This window comes from Centruroides vittatus, unplaced genomic scaffold (genome assembly GCF_030686945.1).
Source record: "Centruroides vittatus isolate TY-2023 unplaced genomic scaffold, ASM3068694v2 contig_1215, whole genome shotgun sequence".
Taxonomy (NCBI): domain Eukaryota; kingdom Metazoa; phylum Arthropoda; class Arachnida; order Scorpiones; family Buthidae; genus Centruroides; species Centruroides vittatus.
The window spans coordinates 906196-924430 of NW_027120777.1; the positions used below are offsets into that span (position 1 = coordinate 906196).

At 27.4% G+C, this 18235-nt stretch overlaps 1 protein-coding gene across 4 annotated transcripts in view; it reads left to right on the forward strand.

The window, feature by feature from the left end:
- Nucleotides 1-18235, forward strand: part of LOC136986885 (phosphatidylinositol 4-phosphate 5-kinase type-1 alpha-like) — a 108259-nt gene that overhangs the window by 57856 nt on the left and 32168 nt on the right. For 3 of the 4 annotated variants that reach the window (XM_067284518.1, XM_067284538.1, XM_067284531.1), the window contains exons 12-14: nucleotides 5728-5860; nucleotides 11231-11318; nucleotides 13284-13346. In XM_067284518.1, the coding sequence (XP_067140619.1) occupies nucleotides 5728-5860; nucleotides 11231-11318; nucleotides 13284-13346 (284 nt within the window). The remainder of the gene's footprint in view (nucleotides 1-5727; nucleotides 5861-11230; nucleotides 11319-13283; nucleotides 13347-18235) is intronic. The other variant, XM_067284522.1, reaches the window with a different exon arrangement.

The window sequence follows — 18235 nt, forward strand, 5'->3', positions numbered from 1 at the left end:
TTGTTGTGTTTTCTCTTGTGGATAAAAATATTGTCCATTTTAAAACATTATTTTATTAACTAACTGATTTTTAACAAATTAATATTTTCTGATTAACAAGCTTGTCTTTCTCACACAGTTTTAAGTTTGTCAGCAAAATATTTCATCATAGCAAAAAGTGACAGATCATTTAGCCATTTGGATTCTTCTAAATAAGTAATATCCTTTCTCATTTTTTTATAATTTTTTTTTTTTTGTCTTAGAAGTGATTTGTTCTAATATTGCCATTCTGTTGAGTAAACTAACATGACTAAAATAAGTATCATTGTGTTCTAAATGAAAGTCTTTGAATACTCTGTAGTTGAAGTCATTTGATTGTATGAAATTTATAATTTCAGCAGCTTTTTTCATTGCCTATTTTATTTCTGATTTTTGAAAACAGAGATGTTTAATTATTTCACGTTAAATTTTATTCTCGTTATTGAAATATTTGAAATATCAATATATTTTGGGGTGTGGCTCGACAGTGGGAGGTGTTGGTGACTTTTGCGTTGTGGTTCAACAAGTGTTAAGAAACTACTGTATTTCTCTAATCTTATTAACCCAAAATTACTAAAACTGTATAGAAATCATCGTTCTCGAAGAAATACTAACAATTAATAAATATGCAGCGTTCACCAGTTAAACGAGGTAGACCTCCGCTTAACAGAACCAAACCGGAAAGTAAAAAGTCTCAACCAGGTGCATCCAACTCCAAACTTATAACGGATTTTAATCTATTAATGGACAAAGAATCACAAGAACCAGCCTTAGAAATCAACAACCAGCATATGGATACAACTCCACAAAGACTACAGAATTCACCAGGTGAGTCCAATATAATCCATCCATCATCTTCGACAAATTCGAATGACACTCTAACAACAGATCTATGGTACAAAATTTCGGAACTTATTAATACTTCTAATAATAAACTATCTACCCAAATGGAATCTATAAAAGAAGATTTGAATTTAATCCATGAAACTATACGTGAGAATAAAATACAATTTCAAAGAATGGACAGTCAAATTGAAAATCTAAAACTACAAATCGACAATTTAAAATCAGGAAAGGAACTGATACAGTATAAAATGGACACCCTGATCAACGACCATCACTATAATAATATAATAATATATAATTATCCCACGTCAAATAGTATCTCCAAATCAGAAATTCTTAAATTTATTAACTCTTCATTAAACCTGCACAAAGTACTCCAGGAAGATATTCTTGATATAACTCAATTAACCAAATCAACGAATCCTGTTATCAGATTATCACTCAGTAATAAACAGACCCGTGATCAGATTTTTAATTCCTTCATATCAAAGAAACAACAAAAATTATTGGAAAACTGGGGAAACATCCAAATCGCACCAGACCTTACTAAGGACTCACGTAAAAGAAGAAAAAACTTATTACCGATTTATTTCGAATTAAGAAAACAAAATCATTCAGTCAAACTACGTAACGATATTCTACAAATAGACCGAGATAGAATAACTTTTAATATCGATACGGGAAAACTGGTTTATGTGGATACTTTTCTACCTTTTTCTACCTTACCAGAATCAGCAAGTTGATATACATTACAAAATAAATCTCATCAGGAAAAAGTTAACAAAAATATACACCCAACTACTGTCATCAATTGGAATAGTCAAGGCTTAAAGAATAAAATAACATCACTAAATCTTCTCCAATTAAAATATGACCCTGATATAATTGGAATAACTGAAACATGGATTACACTGGATCTGTTTTATAATTCTACTTTCTTCAATAACTATACAACAATTACAGTCCCAGCATATAAACCTTCTGGACCTGGTCGCCCAAGTGGTGGATTGTGTATCTTATTAAAAAAACATTGCTGTAAAATACAACAAACCAAAAAATCTGACAACTATATATTACTCCTACTTTCAATGAATAAACCAATATTAGGCAACAAAGATTATCGACAAATAATAGTAATGGTCACCTATATTCCACCCAACTGTCTGACAAAACTCAATGAAATTTTTAAAATAATCGAACAGTGGCAACATTTAACTCCATATATCCTTTCACTGGGAGATTTTAATGCAAGAATCGCTGAAATGACAGATTCATATTATAATGGTCCTAATTACCAAATACAAAATATCAGACGATCCAAAGATAATACTACTAATAAACTAGGAATAAACTTAATAAAAATAATAAAAGACCATAAACTGTACATTTTAAACGGACGTCTCAAACCTGATTATCCAGCCGAATTTACTTGTATTGAACATAATGGCAAATCCACCATAGACTTAACAATATGTTCTGAATACATGTTAGATTGTTGTCTAGATTTCGCCATCGGACAACATATCAAAATTCGCAAGACACATCGGACCACTTTCCAACCATATCAAAATTCCTATTGTCCTCAGAAAATTCATCAATTAAGGAGTGCAATAAACAAACGAGAATCTACTATAAAATGTCGAAATATTCCAATGAAATAGAAAATAGATTCAACAATATTCCAGAAATAACCAATTTGAATTCTGATATAATATATAACCAAATAATTCAGATAATGAACGATTATATCCAAATTAAAAACGATAAAAGAACCATTCAAAACAAATTTAAAAAACCATGGTTTGACAAAGATTGCTACAAGATGAAAAAGATGAAGCAAACAAGTTTAAAAACATTCCGTGAAAACTCAAATAATTTAAATTTCAATAACTACAGAAAGCTCAAGCAAACTTACAATAATCTAATTAAAGCAAAAAAGAAAAATTATTTTTCTAAACTTGAAACAACACTACTAAAAAACAGCAATGATAGCAAAACTTTCTGGACTCTAATACAAAAATTTCGATTTAAATTTGACTTATGTGACAATAACTCAATGATAAGTTTCGAAGCCTGGAAAAAATTTTATCAACGCTTTCCTGTTACCCAAACTATACCTAATTTAATGTCTAACTACAACTCCAACAACGAATGTCTTAATTCTAAATTTACAATCAAGGAACTCGATGATACCATAAATAAAACTCGCATTAATACATCACCAGGAAATGATCACATTCCAACTAAGTTCCTAAAAACATTGTCAAATCAAGCAAGAATGAAACTGCTACAACTCTTCAATTCTATGTACAAAACAACTAATTACCCGGACTCCTGGAATTCAGTAATTTTATCAATGATACATAAAAAAGGTGATAAAATTTCTCCAACTAATTATAGACCAATAGCATTACTGTCAACACTAAGAAAATGCTTTACATCTTTATTAGCTACAAAATTCCAATACTGGACTAAAATAACTGACCTCGAAGCAAAATTTCAATACGCCTTCTTCAAAAATAAAGGAACAGAATCTGCTATTTTCCTACTATCATCCATAATACAACTTCATCTGAGAAAAAAGCAAAGAAAAATATATGTTGCATTCATTGATATCCAAAAAGCATTCGACTCTGTTTTTGTTCCGCTACTGGTATATAAATTAAAAATTAACGGAGCAGGTAATCAATTTGCAAACACAATATCTAAGCTATTCTCAACCTATAACGCAAAAATTAAACAGGGCAAAGCCATCTCACCATCGCTAACATTAACACGTGGAATACTCCAAGGTGACCCTCTTTCGCCATACCTATTCAATTTTTATTTACTCGAAATTGATCACATATTTCAGAATTGCTCAGATGGAATAGAACTTGGTGACAGGACCTTTCATTATGTGTTATTTGCTGATGACCTTGCAATCTTCGCTCCGACAAAAATATCACTACAAAGAAAAATTAATCGCTTAAATTCTTACCTCAACTCAATCCAACTAACAATTAATCCTACCAAAACGAAAGTCGTTATATTCCGTAAGAATAGTAAAATCTCCAAAAAAGAAACAACGATATATCTAGACAAGCAACCTCTGCAAATGGTAAATGAAGTCAATTTCCTAGGTGTTATATTCGATTGGAATCATACATTTAAAGCACATATTTCGTATTTGAACAATAAGGTAAAACTGGCTATAGATAATCTGCTAAACTTATATTCTAACTTAAAAACCTCCGATTTATCTATTCATATGAAACTGTATAACGCAATCATTAACCCAATCATATATTACGCATCCCCAATATGGGGTCTCGATTATATATATAAATTAGAAAAATTTCACATCTACTTTCTTCGCAAACTTTTTCACTTAGAAAGAACTGTCCCAGGCTACGCAATTCGCCACGAAACTAACCGTATCTGCTCTTATCCATTGTTCTTAAAACGTATCATTAAATTCTACTATCGTTTAAAATTCAAATCTGACAGTAATATTACCTTTCTGCACCACGAAATAATCAAAGGCAGTAAAAAATCAACTACAATACAACTCTGGCAAACTAAACTAAATAAAATACTAAATTCTTTTGGAGTATCAGATCTTCTATTCAAAGATAATATTCAGGACTGGAAATTTGGATATACTATGTTAATGGAATCAGCTATCGCTCAATCTATAAATATGGATCAAAATAGCCTAAATCACAATACCTATCATCCCTGGTACTTAAAAATTTTACAAATACCTTCTGTACAACCTTATATGATAAAATCAATTAACTTCAACGTGAAAAGGCTAATTTCACAATTACGTCTAAATAAATATTCCCTTTATATCAATAATTTCTATATTGACCTGTCAAACAATCATTGCCCTGGTGCAAATTCGATAACTTCTCAATTGAACACTTACTTCAGAAATGTCAAAATCTCTCTAATGTACGTGATTCTTTCAACATTCCTCGAATACTCCAAAGTGATTCATCCCAAGATTATAGAAATTCTCTCAATAACCTAAATAAAAATGATCTCTATTCTCTGTATAATTATTTCATTAAGATTACAAAAATGTTGTAAATTTATGCCAGTATGTCAAAATATATCAACATTCACCATTATTGTATAATTATATTACTGTGTTTGTTAAAATAACTGTTTTTATTTATGTTAATAACGAAATAATATAAAACCAATGTATAACGACTGTTAAATTTTAATAACCTAGTTAATGTTTTAATAATACGAAAATTTACAAGTCAATTTTGTACAACCCCCTGCAACAGGGATAATCCCCTTTTTGTGAATAAAGATTATTATTATTATAATATATATTTAAATTTAGGCCAATTAGTTTATTTATTTTTTATTTTAATGTCAAATATTTCCATGTATTAAAGTTATTAATAGTGATAATAAATGTATTAATTAAGAATATCAATATATTTTATATAATTTTACTTCTTTAAAAAACAAACATTAAAAGGTAATTTACTATTTTTAAATTTTTTCAACAAAATCCTGAATATAAATAAGATTTTTTAGTGGCTAGTGGGGACAAGATTGAACATAGACTGGATTGTGGCCTGTGAGCCATTTTTTTCCAAATGACAATTTTTAGTGATTTGTATTTACTACAGATATTATATAACGTTTCTGGAATTGGGTATTTACATAAATATATTTTTTCCATATCTGTATTATGAATATGATAATAATAATAAATAAAATTAATTGGAATATTAAAAAAAAAAGGGCTTTGAGTTGCTGAAAATTAATATTATCACAATAAAAATTTTTAAAATTGCATTTGCATTTTTGAATTTTGATTTTAAATATTAAAATAATATTTTTTATTTTAATTAGACCTGGTGGTATTCCTGCAAGAAATTCCAAAGGAGAGAGATTATTACTTTTTCTGGGTATTATAGATATTCTACAGAGCTACAGACTAAAAAAAAAATTGGAACACACATGGAAATCGATGTTACATGATGGGGTATAAAATCATTTATTATATTTGTTGTAAAATTTATTTTAATGAACTATATTTCTTAATTTAGATATCATTTTAATAAGTTTTATATATAAATGTTAAGATTTATAATAATAATTGCTTCCTTGTATCAAAAAAACATTGGTGAAATTCAGCATTAATGTGATTATAAGTTTATAGAAATTTTAAATTAGTGAAATTCTTGTTCTTGCATATTTATTGCTTTATTATTTTAAATCTGTTGCACTTTTATTTTTATGATTTTTTTTTTATTATTATGCCAAAATTGATTTTACATGGCTCTGTAAAAGATTGAAAATCAATGACAAATGCTAATTACATGAATATTTATGATAAAATAAGATAAGCTGAAATTTCTATCATGCAAATCTGATTCATGTTCACATATTCCCTCATTATACGAAGGCTATTTTTTAAATAAGGTCCGTTTTTTAATAAAAAGAAAAATACTGTAAATATCATTAAAATATATTTTTTTCCATATTCTACATATTTTTATCTACTTTTCTACATAATTTCCATTTTTGTTTAAACATTTGTCATACTGCTCAACAATTTTTGAATTCCGACGTCAAAGAAATCTGCCGCCTGTGAAGAAGCCCAATCCACGACTGCAGTTTTCACTTTTTCATCGTCGTTGAACCGTTGACCACCAAGGAACTCCTTTAAGTATTGAAACAAGTGAAAATCACTGAGTGCAAGTTCCAGACTGTATGGATGATCGTATCGAGTCAAAAACGATAAAGCACTGTTCAATCTTTTTGTTTTGTGATTGTCAGAAAGCAGTCTTGGAACCCACCGAGAATACAATTTTCGATAATTCAGTTTCTCCGAAACAATGGTATACAAAACTGATCTTGAAATTGTGGAAATTCAATTGATAACGTTGAAATCGTGAATCGTCGGCCCTCTCAAATTTTGTTATCCACATCACAAACCAAATCTTCAGAAATCAGAGAAGGTGAGCCAGGGCATGGCTCATCATGCACATTAACTCGCTTGTTCTTGAACATTCTTACCCATTTTCGAACTTTATTGTCACTCATAGCATTATCACCGTAAACTTCACAAATCTGACGGCGAATTTCTGCTGCTGCCAAGTTTCTTGAACTCAAGAATCGAATAACAGATCTTATCTCACAGTCGGCGGGAGTCTCAATTTTCTTAAACATTTTAAACTTCTACAGCTTGGCATACAGTCAGACAATATGACTGCAAATGGCGTCAAAACGTGCGCCAAGCTTGCTTGGAGCAGAAGTGCATGCGTACTGCCGTGATTGCTCATTATTCTTACTCTCATTCACAAACGGACCTTATTTAAAAAATAGCCCTCCTATTTTTCTCACTTAGCATAACTATCCCTTTTATGGTCTGTTTCTGAATCTTTTATCAATTGAACTGGAAACAAATTTCTTTTTTGAATACTTTATAGTTTCTGCCTATTCATACATTTAACATGTCAAATACTGAAGTATAGCTTGTTTTATTCAAATTCTTCACCACCATAGCTCTGTCTTCTTATTTTTCACTTTGTATTGATCAATTATTACAAAAAACTCTTAAGGAAATTCAACAATAAATACAACTTCATCAAAAACTGGAATTGTACTTATAGAGTTGCAAATCACACCTAAACTCAAATTTTCCAGCAAATAAATGTAAAAACTTACAGATAGAACATTTTCAGCCATAAATTTATCGGCCTTCTTCAGCAAAAATGTTGTATTTATAGAATGCTTTTTTCGTTTAATTTTTCCTGAAGAAGGCTGATAAATTTGTGGCCGAAAACGTTTGATCTGTAAGTTTTTACGTTTATTTGCTGGAAAATTTGAGTTTAGGTGTGATTCGTTACTCTTTAAGGAAATTTATTTTTATAGTTTGAATTTTGCTCTCTTCTTTTTCTATAATAAAAGTTGCTGTACTGCATATAATCAGATTGTCATCTGGGCCAAATCTGATCCATCAGAAACTTTTATTCAGTTTACACAAAATCTTATAGCTATGTAAAATTTTGTTGAATGCCTAGATTGGCACAGAAATTTTACAGTTAAGCATGTCTAAATGAATTTACTGTTTTACATATAAAGGTTAGAAATTTATCATATAAATTTCTCTTATGTAAAAGTGCTATAGAATATTGTTACCTTTGTATACAAACCTTTAGGAAAAACTGTCATTTATTTTTAATTTTACCATTAGTTCTCTTTACACTTTATACAAAACTTTAGTTGTTGTTTATGTAGGTCTTCAATGTAAGAACAAGTGTACATATAATTCAGTTATTGTGAATTTACTTTTTGTGACCAATTTTACCGTATTAGCCCGAATATAACGCGATATTTTTCGACCATCTATTTTCCGTTAAAAAATCGACTCACGCTAAATTCGGGGTTTAAGTAATGGAATGTAATATAAACAAGGACATTTTCCTACAGAGATTGAAACGCGACTGAACGTCAGACCTAGCTCGACCGACCACTTCAAAACAACCATGTGATCTAGTTAGTAGGCCTGCGCTTTTGTTTGCATAGCGCTACTATAGTAAGGCTATGTCTCCGCTTGTTTCATTAGTCACGTGATTTTTCGACCGCCTTTTAGACACGTGGGCTCTCACAGACGCCATTTTTTATCTTAAAATTGTGAAATTTTTGGCTTTGCTCGAAAAATTATTATTACATCTTTCTTTTCTTTATTTTCTCTACTTTTAAACAATGTAAAATATTTCTACATTGACAAAAATGCTTTATTTGTGTCGAATTTAATGTAGTTTGATACGTAAAACGCAAAAAATAAACATATCAAATTTCAACTTGCTGTAATTTATCTCATGTTTCACCGATTGCCATCGGGTTTGTTTGTAAATGGGGAAGAAATATGACTCATTCAAGTTAAGTCAGTAGAAATTTCGTACTACTGCGAGAAAATTTGTCAATAGACCCGCTTTACCCCCTAACGCGAAAGTCAATAATGAATAACGGAAGTCAATGAGTTCTCATTCTGAATAAACATTTCCGTTTTTTGTTACTTATGTAATATTAATTTTGTTTTACATTACTTAATTTTATTGATATGAATGTAACCTGTGTTATTAGCTATAAATACCTAAATAAATGCTTATCTGATTGAATTTTACTTTCTTTGAATTCTTTTATGAGTATTATTTTTTTTTCTAAATATCTTTATGAAAATTTCGGAGTCACATTAAATTCGGGGTCGCGTTATATTCGGGCTAATACGGTATATCTGAATGTAATGCTCATAAACAAAAGTTAGACAATGTTTGACTCTATATTATATATTAATATTAAAAAAGTAAATACTTGTTTATATAGTGTTCAGTATATTTTGTTACTATATCATTATTCTATAATGGGCTCAATTTGATTTCTATTTGCTGTGTTTTTTCAGCAGTCAGTGCTTCAGTCTATGGGCAGTTGCTCAAATTACAAAAAAATACTTCTTCATTTGCAGTTTAGATATTTTTCCTAAACTATGGGATTTAAATTTTGGAATAAAAGTAAAATTCAAGTTATTGTAGTGTGACTTATTGAGAGTGTCTACTTACAGCATAAGGGAAAAAAATTTGATTTAATTTTGTAATGATTTTGAAGTTTGTAGTTCATCTTTTGTTTTGAAGGTGAACTGTTATTTTCAAAGTTAATTATATCAAAACTGTTACTGCTTTAAATAAAAATTTCCAGTCTTATATTATATGAATTTTTATTGAATTTGATATATCTTTATAATTCTTATAAGAAGATTATGATTAATATTTTTCAAGATTATTGTAATAATGCTGGAGTGTAAATCATCACTGTAATATTCAATGTCATATGTTTCATATATGTACAGGGTGTCCCATAAATCTGTAGTTTAAAAATTCATAAAAGTTGAAAGAATTGGTATATTTGAATGCGGTTTGCATAAAAGTTATTCTCGCAAAGGGGGATTTTTGTGGGTAGAGAAAAAGAAAATAGTTTAAATTTTTGTCGATAGAGGGTGCTGAACGCAAGAAAAATCACTAAAATTGTGCAAATCTGAGTCTTATAAAATACAGGGTGTACGATAACAGCTCATTTCTGAATTTTTCTGTTACTGGCACTGACATACAGTTTTCATTTTGATGTTGACGTTGGTGGATAAAGCACTATTGGTGAAGTTTTATCTCAGCCACAAATCGCTGGCTGAAACTTTACGAATGTTTAGGACACAGAAGAGAATGAAGAAAGGTTCAGGTCCAATCACTCCTGCCAGATAGGTTTCCATTTGCGAAGCCACATTAGAGGTATGGACTTCTGATAAATGTGGTGCACCACTGCGTGGCCGATTACACAAACTTCCCGTTTCTTCGAAACCTCGTACTAGGGAAACCACTCCAGCAGGAGTGATTGGACCTGAACCTTTCTTCATTCTCTTCTGTGTCCTAAACCTTTGTAAAGTTTCAGCTGGTGATTCGTGGCTGAGATAAACAACTTCACCAATAGTGCTTTATCCACCAAGGTCAACATCAAAATGAAAACTGTATGTCAGTGCCAGTAACAGAAAATTCAGAAATGAGCTGTTATCGTACACCCTGTATTTTATAAGACTCAGATTTGCACAATTTTAGTGATTCCCCCTTCTCTTGTGTTCAGTGCCCTCTATCAACAAAAATTTGAACTATTTTCTTTTTCTCTACCCACAAAAAAAAAATCCCCCTTTGTGAGAATAATGTTTACGCACACCACATTCATATATAGCAATTCTTTCAACTTTTATGAATTTTTAAACTACAGATTTATGGGACACCCTGTATATACAGAAAATTTTTATGTTGAATAAGATGGATATGACTACTATATTAGATATATTGAAGGCTTTCAACATAATCTTAATACAATAAAGAAAGAAAAAAAAAATTGTTTTTATTTAATTCTAGATAAACCTTTACAAGAAATTAGCAAATAGAACAATTACTGTAAATTTTATTAGAATTTTAATTTAAATAGTTTGATTAATTTTGTTTGTAAAATTTATATTTCATTACATGACACTACACTGATTTTATCAATAAATATATTTATTTATCGATATATATTTATTGATAAAATCAGTGTAGTGGCATGTAATGGAATATAAATTATACAAATAAAATTAATCATAAATTTTATTTCATAACTAAATATGAAAAATAGTAAAGGTCATCTTGCTATATAGGGTTTTATTTTTAATGAATAGGTTTAAATGTATTAAGATATGACAATATTTTTCTGATATAAACGATAATTTTATATAATTTATATTTGTTGTTATAAAATATTTATATAAATATATTTTAGTCAAAAGTTCTTAATTTATTCTTTAATTTTTTAGGATACAGTGTCTGTTCATAGGCCAAGTTTTTATGCACAAAGATTTCAGGATTTCATGGGAAAAACAGTATTTAAGAAAATTCCATCACGTAAGCGATTTCGTTACAGTTGAAAAAAATCGACAGGATATTCGTAACTTAACCAAAACCATCACAAATATGAAGATATGACAATTTATCGATTACTTTGTAAATTCTTATTTCTTGTCAGAAATTATTTCTATAATCAAGTCTATTAATAGTAGTAATAATTTGATTAGTCCATACATGTATTTTTAAATGAAATCTAGATAACTATGTGAAACTTGTACATAAGTATATTCGATATTAGCCATGATCTATATTTTCTAGAAGTATAAAAAGTCTTCGTACAAATATTCCAAATGTCCTTCCAATGAATGGGTGCCAATATTTCAAACATAATTTCATTATAACAAGAAATTTATATAATCTTCATGAAATTAGAAAAGGAATTTAACAATTTATATACATAATTTTCATAAAAAGAAAGGAAATGATGATAAGCAATAACTTTTACATTAATTATCACTAACTATGATTATTTAAATTATCAGATTTAAATCAATATTTAATAATTGTTCTTAATTATTGCTGTTTTAATATTATGTATTTTATATATATTTTTGATTTATGTATATTTACAGAAAAATGATAACTAATTATTAGAATGTAAATGATTATTATTGAAAGTTTACCGTATTTAATCGAATGCATTTCCTGTCTTATATTTATATACAATATTTTATTGAAATAAATTTAATCTTAACACATGTGTCTGTATTCCTTTTTATATAATACTAACAATACATACTTATATTTTACACTAGTTTATTTATTTATTTATTTAGTAATTTATGAATGATTTTTTATTGAATAATAATTTATAAAACTTTTTGATTTGTGATTGACTGATATTTTTTTTTCCTTCTTTATTTCTTGTCGAGTATATTTTGTTGAAGTTTGACTAAAAGGGAAATGTTTTATGTTCGAATAAATACGGTAATTTTATACTATTATAAATTTAAAATATATATTTTTAAATATTTTATAAAATAAATACTAATAATTTTTATTTTCTCTGAATAATTTGATTTTTATTTGCATGTTATACTGTACATTATTTTAATTTAGAAAATTTTTTAAAATATATATTATTATTTAAAGGGAAAAAAAGCATGTGTTTTAAAAGAAAATTTAATAATAAAGCATGATATTTTATTTTAAAATGTTTTATTTTGCTATGTATTTATAGAATTTGAGTTTTTAAATACAATGCATTTTTTTCATTTCAGTTTTTCTTTGCATATTTAAATTTTAAAAATTAGAATGAAAATTTAACTAACTTCTAGTAAATCATATAATGCTTGCTTAAATTCTACTAGATACTAGTTTAGATACTAACAATATGATTAAAATTATATTTTATTTATGAATTATTATAGAATATGTAGGAAACAATTAAATGCAATTTTTAATAAATGCTTTTCTCCTTACAACGCTTGAAATTACTTTTCACTATTTTATGTAGCATGAGAAAAAATTCACATATAGTTTGCTTCATATTTGTTTGTTCCCAAATTAAAAACCTAGTCTGTTTGTTAGTTAACTTGAATTAAAAGCATGATATTTAATGTCCTTAGTAGATCCTTAAAAGCATGAATGCAATTATTAGTTTGGATACTTTTTTATTATTTAAATGCTTTTGAAATTTTTTAACAGAATGAAGCAAGTGCAATTTAATGAATATATTTTTCAAAATACATCTAGTTCTAGCATATTACATGAAATAAGTAAATCTTTAATATCAGTAACTATTTGAAATTAATTTAATAAATCATTAATAATATTTTGATACATTTACTTTAGTAATCTGAATAATTATATTCATAAAATTGCTTTTGTTTTATTTATTGATTGATGATACAAGCTTGATTCCCAAAAGTTTATTTCACCTTAACTATCTGACTCTATTAACCTGCTATTCTTCCAACAACACTAACTCTCCTTGCTTTATTTCCATATCTCCTAACCCAGTGGATCTACCTGAGATCAAAGGTCCCCACCGCAAATTTAGAACCCTGGTCTCTAGTGTCATAGGTATGAATGATTTCTTCTTCATCATGATCCCATTTGTCATGTTGTTTGGCTTTTGTCTGGCTTGTCACGAATGATTTCTTTTAATATTTCACTAAAATGCTGTTACTTTTTGTGTACACATTTTGCTTTTTGACAGTACTCATTTAATCCTCAGCATGCACTGTGAAGTCACCAACAATTTCAAATCCTTGGCCACTTATATTTTTTTATATTAAATTCACTACAAATGATAAATTTATAATAAAACATTTAATGATTCACATAAACTTCACTAACAGTTTTGTTTATTACATTGAAATTCAGCAATAATAATTGCGTGCTTATCTTAGTGTTTTTTTTTTTTGTACCATTGCAAGCAGCATTAAGGCTTTAATAATAATAATAAAAATTCATTAATGATAACAGTATTAGTATTTATAAATTAATATTAAAAAATTTATAATTATTTCACCATAAAATATATGAGAATAGAACTAAACTAGTTTTTGTGCATGAAACTTTAATTAATTTTTTTTATTTTGTTGCACTGTTGTTGGTCTTCATTGCTTTTGATTTAATAAAAAAGAAATGCATAAAAAATATGTATTTAAAAAAGCTCTATAAAGCATCATTAATCAAATATTTTCATTTAATTTAATATTTTAATAAAATCTTAAAAATTTTCAGAAAAAAGTTAAATAAAAAGTTAAATAATATATTAATTACTTACTAAATATTTTTTTAATACATAATTACTAATATTTTTTTTGTTATACTTGAAATTTATACTTATGAGAATGTATTTTATATATATATATATAATTTTAACAAGGAGAGAGTCATTTCATATATTAAAACTATTAATTTCAACTTCTATAAAAATTGATTTTATCCCATAAAAGAATGAAAGCTCAGTAAATAGTACAGTAGAACTAGAGTTATTTGAACCACCACTTGCTCTCATTTTTCTCTCCCACTGATGTCACACTTCAGTTCTCTTACATCATGCACTTATTTGTTTTGACAGATCCAAGTGATCAATAGGATGGTGCTCACATATTGATGAACAAATAAATACAGTACATGTACGGTACTGTGCTGATACCCTGTAATTTCATGTTTTACATGTTACTCCACTTATCTGAATTTTCGATAATCCAAATCACCTGAAGATTGAATCAATTCAAATAATTGGAGTTCTACTGTATTTAGGAATTTAAATATACGGAATAGCTATAAACTATTTGTTTCTATTAAACACTATACTAATACTTTAGCTACTGGATAGTATGTGTTTATATTCAGTAGTTATTACAATGTTATAAAATCAGTAAATTGTTTAGTTTTATGAGTTATGTGACAAATATAAGTACATAAAAATTTAACTGTCATAAAAATAAAGATCTTAATATGAATAACAAGATATATATTAGAAAAATTTTGTAGATATAGTAGTAATATACAATGAATGAAATTCCTCCAAAAGTAAATAAATATAGGAAAAAAACAGCAATAAGAAAAAGTATATGGATTCTGCATATTAATTGAAATAATATTTAAAAATTTAGCGGCTTATTAATTTAAACAATTTATTAAATAGACAAAAACTATTTTTTAATTGGATAATTAATATACATTGCTCTTTTGATCCTTATTACCTACCATAAAACTCAATATGCTTACATAATATTATCAACTTTTATTGGATGTACTGTACATTTCATAAATACAGGAAAAATTTAAAATACGAGTTATTATGTTTGCCAAAATCTGCAAAATTCACAGTGAAATTCATCTTAGAAAAATTTCCTCTGTCAAAGTAAGTATATTAGTGTAATTTGCAAAAAGCTACTGAACCTGATAATTTTTTTAACACAGTTTAAATTTATTACACAATACATTTTTGCATTATTAACAAAGAAAGTAGAAAAACTAAATAAAGTGATGACACTATATTCAAGATTAATCAATAGAAAAAATAGAGATGAACTAATAGCATTTATAATAAGTTAGATTAATATTATAAAAAGTTTCAGTAGCAAATTAAATTTACGTAGTTTTGTTTAATATAAAAAATTTAAATATTAATGTATAAATATGAAACTTTAAATTTAAATTGAAAAAATTTATACTTTTATATAAATTGTTAGTCAAAATCATCGGTTTATAAATTTTTTTAAAATAAAAAATGTTAAATTGTCAGAATTTGACTAATATACGTTATTTTTATGAGTTAAACATTTATTAAAAGCAAACACTTTCATCCATCTGAACAGATGTTTAAAAGGTTCTAATGCTGATGACCTAAACAATCAATTTGTTTGTTGAAATACTGGGTGATTGAAAAGTCATGTATGTGTTTTAGGAATCAGTTTTATTTTGTGAGGTTATTGTACAAAAATACAGGAAAGTAGTAAAAACAAAGTTTATGATCTGATTTTTAAGACAAGCAAAATCAAATCATGTTTTTACAAAATATGTTCGAAATGGCCTTGTTCACAAGTACAAGCATGAGCTCTTTTTACCATATTTGATGCCACCTTGTGAAGCACTTGAAAAGTGATCGTTGTTATAATATTCCTCTTCAGTTCATCTATTTGTTTGAATTATTTTCATACATGGCTCCTTTGAGATATCCTCAGAGGATAAAAATTAGGGTGACAAATCTGGTGATTGTGGAGACAACAATCCTTTAGAAATAAGATGGTAACCAAAGAATTCTTGCAAGAACGATAGAATCTAGATATTTCTGATGAAACTCTTCTGCAAAATGTACATAAGAATATTTTGTGAAATAATTCCCAGCAGTGAAAATTCATTGTTTCTGAAAAAAAAATTATTTCACTTTCTCATTAAATAAAGCTATATTGCTGCCAATTTTATGATTTTCACACAAAAGTCATAGTTTCTATTAATAGTCAGCAATCACTAAATTGTCATCTTGTTGCAGGAGGAATAATAAAATTAACTTGACATGATTTACACAAACTAGTATTTTGACATGCATGACTTTTTGATTATCTTGTATACCGTGTCCCAAAAGTCTCCATACATTGACCCAAATCAAGCCCATCAGTGGCTGAATAAATAAAACCATTGAACACTGGTAGTTGGTCATGGTTCATTCCTGACCAATGGACTGGCCACCATGCAGTATTCTTGGTTTTCTTCATGTGTTTTAACATCTAAACAGAATCCAGTTTCCACACAAAGTCCTGCTAGCAGGACTTCCTATGTGGAAACCCCATTGGCAGATCACCCATGTGTTCTGTTGCCTTATTGTGTCAGTCTACTGACAGAAATTTTAATGCTGACAATTTAATGTTTTGTGAATAAAGTTACATTTCATACTTTTGGGACACCCTTTATATATAAATATAATTTATTATTTCTGTTTGAATATTTTAGAAAATAATTTTGAAGATGAATGTAAAAATATAATATAATCTTAAAACAGAATTAATTCAAACTAAACAAGAAATACTATAGGCTATTAACTCTCCCATGTATTTCTTTTTATGGTTTTAAAATTAGCGAAAACTTGTTTTTGATTTATTGGGTTTATCTTTTTGGCATTACCTCAATTATATCAATATTAAACTATACTTGATAGTCACAAATATATCTGATAATTTTAATGCCGTATTTACTTGCATATAAGTCGAGGTTTTTATCTATTTTTTCACTACTTCAAAAAACCTAAAACGTCCTATATGCGCGAGTGAAGGATTCTTTCATTTTTGTATAATTTTTGTAAACTGTGTATTTCCATTTTTTACCAGATTCTCACCTTCTGGTGTTTAAAAACAAAAGTATTTTATCTGGGTCGTTTGAATCATTCTTGTGTATTGTCAGGACTAAAGATGAATAGCAATAGGAAAAGCAAAGCTTTTGAATTGAATTACAAAATTACACGGGAGACCGATATAAGTTTTAATTCATTCCCACGTGAAAACAGATGATTATTTAGAAATCGAAATTTGAAGAAACTCGTAAGCGTAATGGACGAAGAGTTAAATTAGACTGTTAAGAATTGGCAAAAAAGGTTTCCGATTGTCCAGCTTTACATGAACAAATTATGTTGTCAGTTTTACAAGATTTTTGCAAGGCAATGTGTGCATTTATGTGCATTTGTTATTAAAAATTATAATTGTATTAATAAATCTAATTTTCTTTATTTTTATCTTTAAAGTCACACCTTGTCCTATATGCAAGATAGTCTTATATTAGAGTAAATACAGTATTTAGTTTGTTTCAATTAGCATCAGCAATATACAGTACATGAGTATATAATTTATAGTATAGAGTTATACTTGTTTTTACAAAATATTGAAAAAAAAAATTAACAACAATAACCAACATTTATAATTGATTTAAGAATTTCAGAAAACCAGTTAACAAATTAAATTTTGGAGAAATTTACAAAGATATAAATAATAATTAAAGATTATTATTAAAATATTGAAGGTAAAAATTTTTAGTATGAATAAAAAACAAAAATTTGAAATGCTTCTGCATTAAAAGTTTATGTTTATGAGAATTTCTTTAATATTTTGTTGTTGTTAATAAAAAAAATTATAAATGTTTTCAAATTATTAAGGTATTATTGAAGTAATTTTTAGAAAAGATTAAGTATTTAAACAATTTAGAACTATCAAGAATAATCATTGTTAAGTGTAAATAATTAAATCTAAAATTACTACATAAATTAACTGATTATCTGAGAGTTAACTGAATTTTCAGTTAATTTAAAACTAAAATTTTAATATTTATTTGAACTAACTCCTTATATGAGACCAAATTTATTATCTAGACAAATAAATTTTAAAAAAAATTGACTCGCATCTTTAAAATAAGAAAGAATATTTCTTAATAAGTATATTTTATATCCTATTCAAAATACTAATACC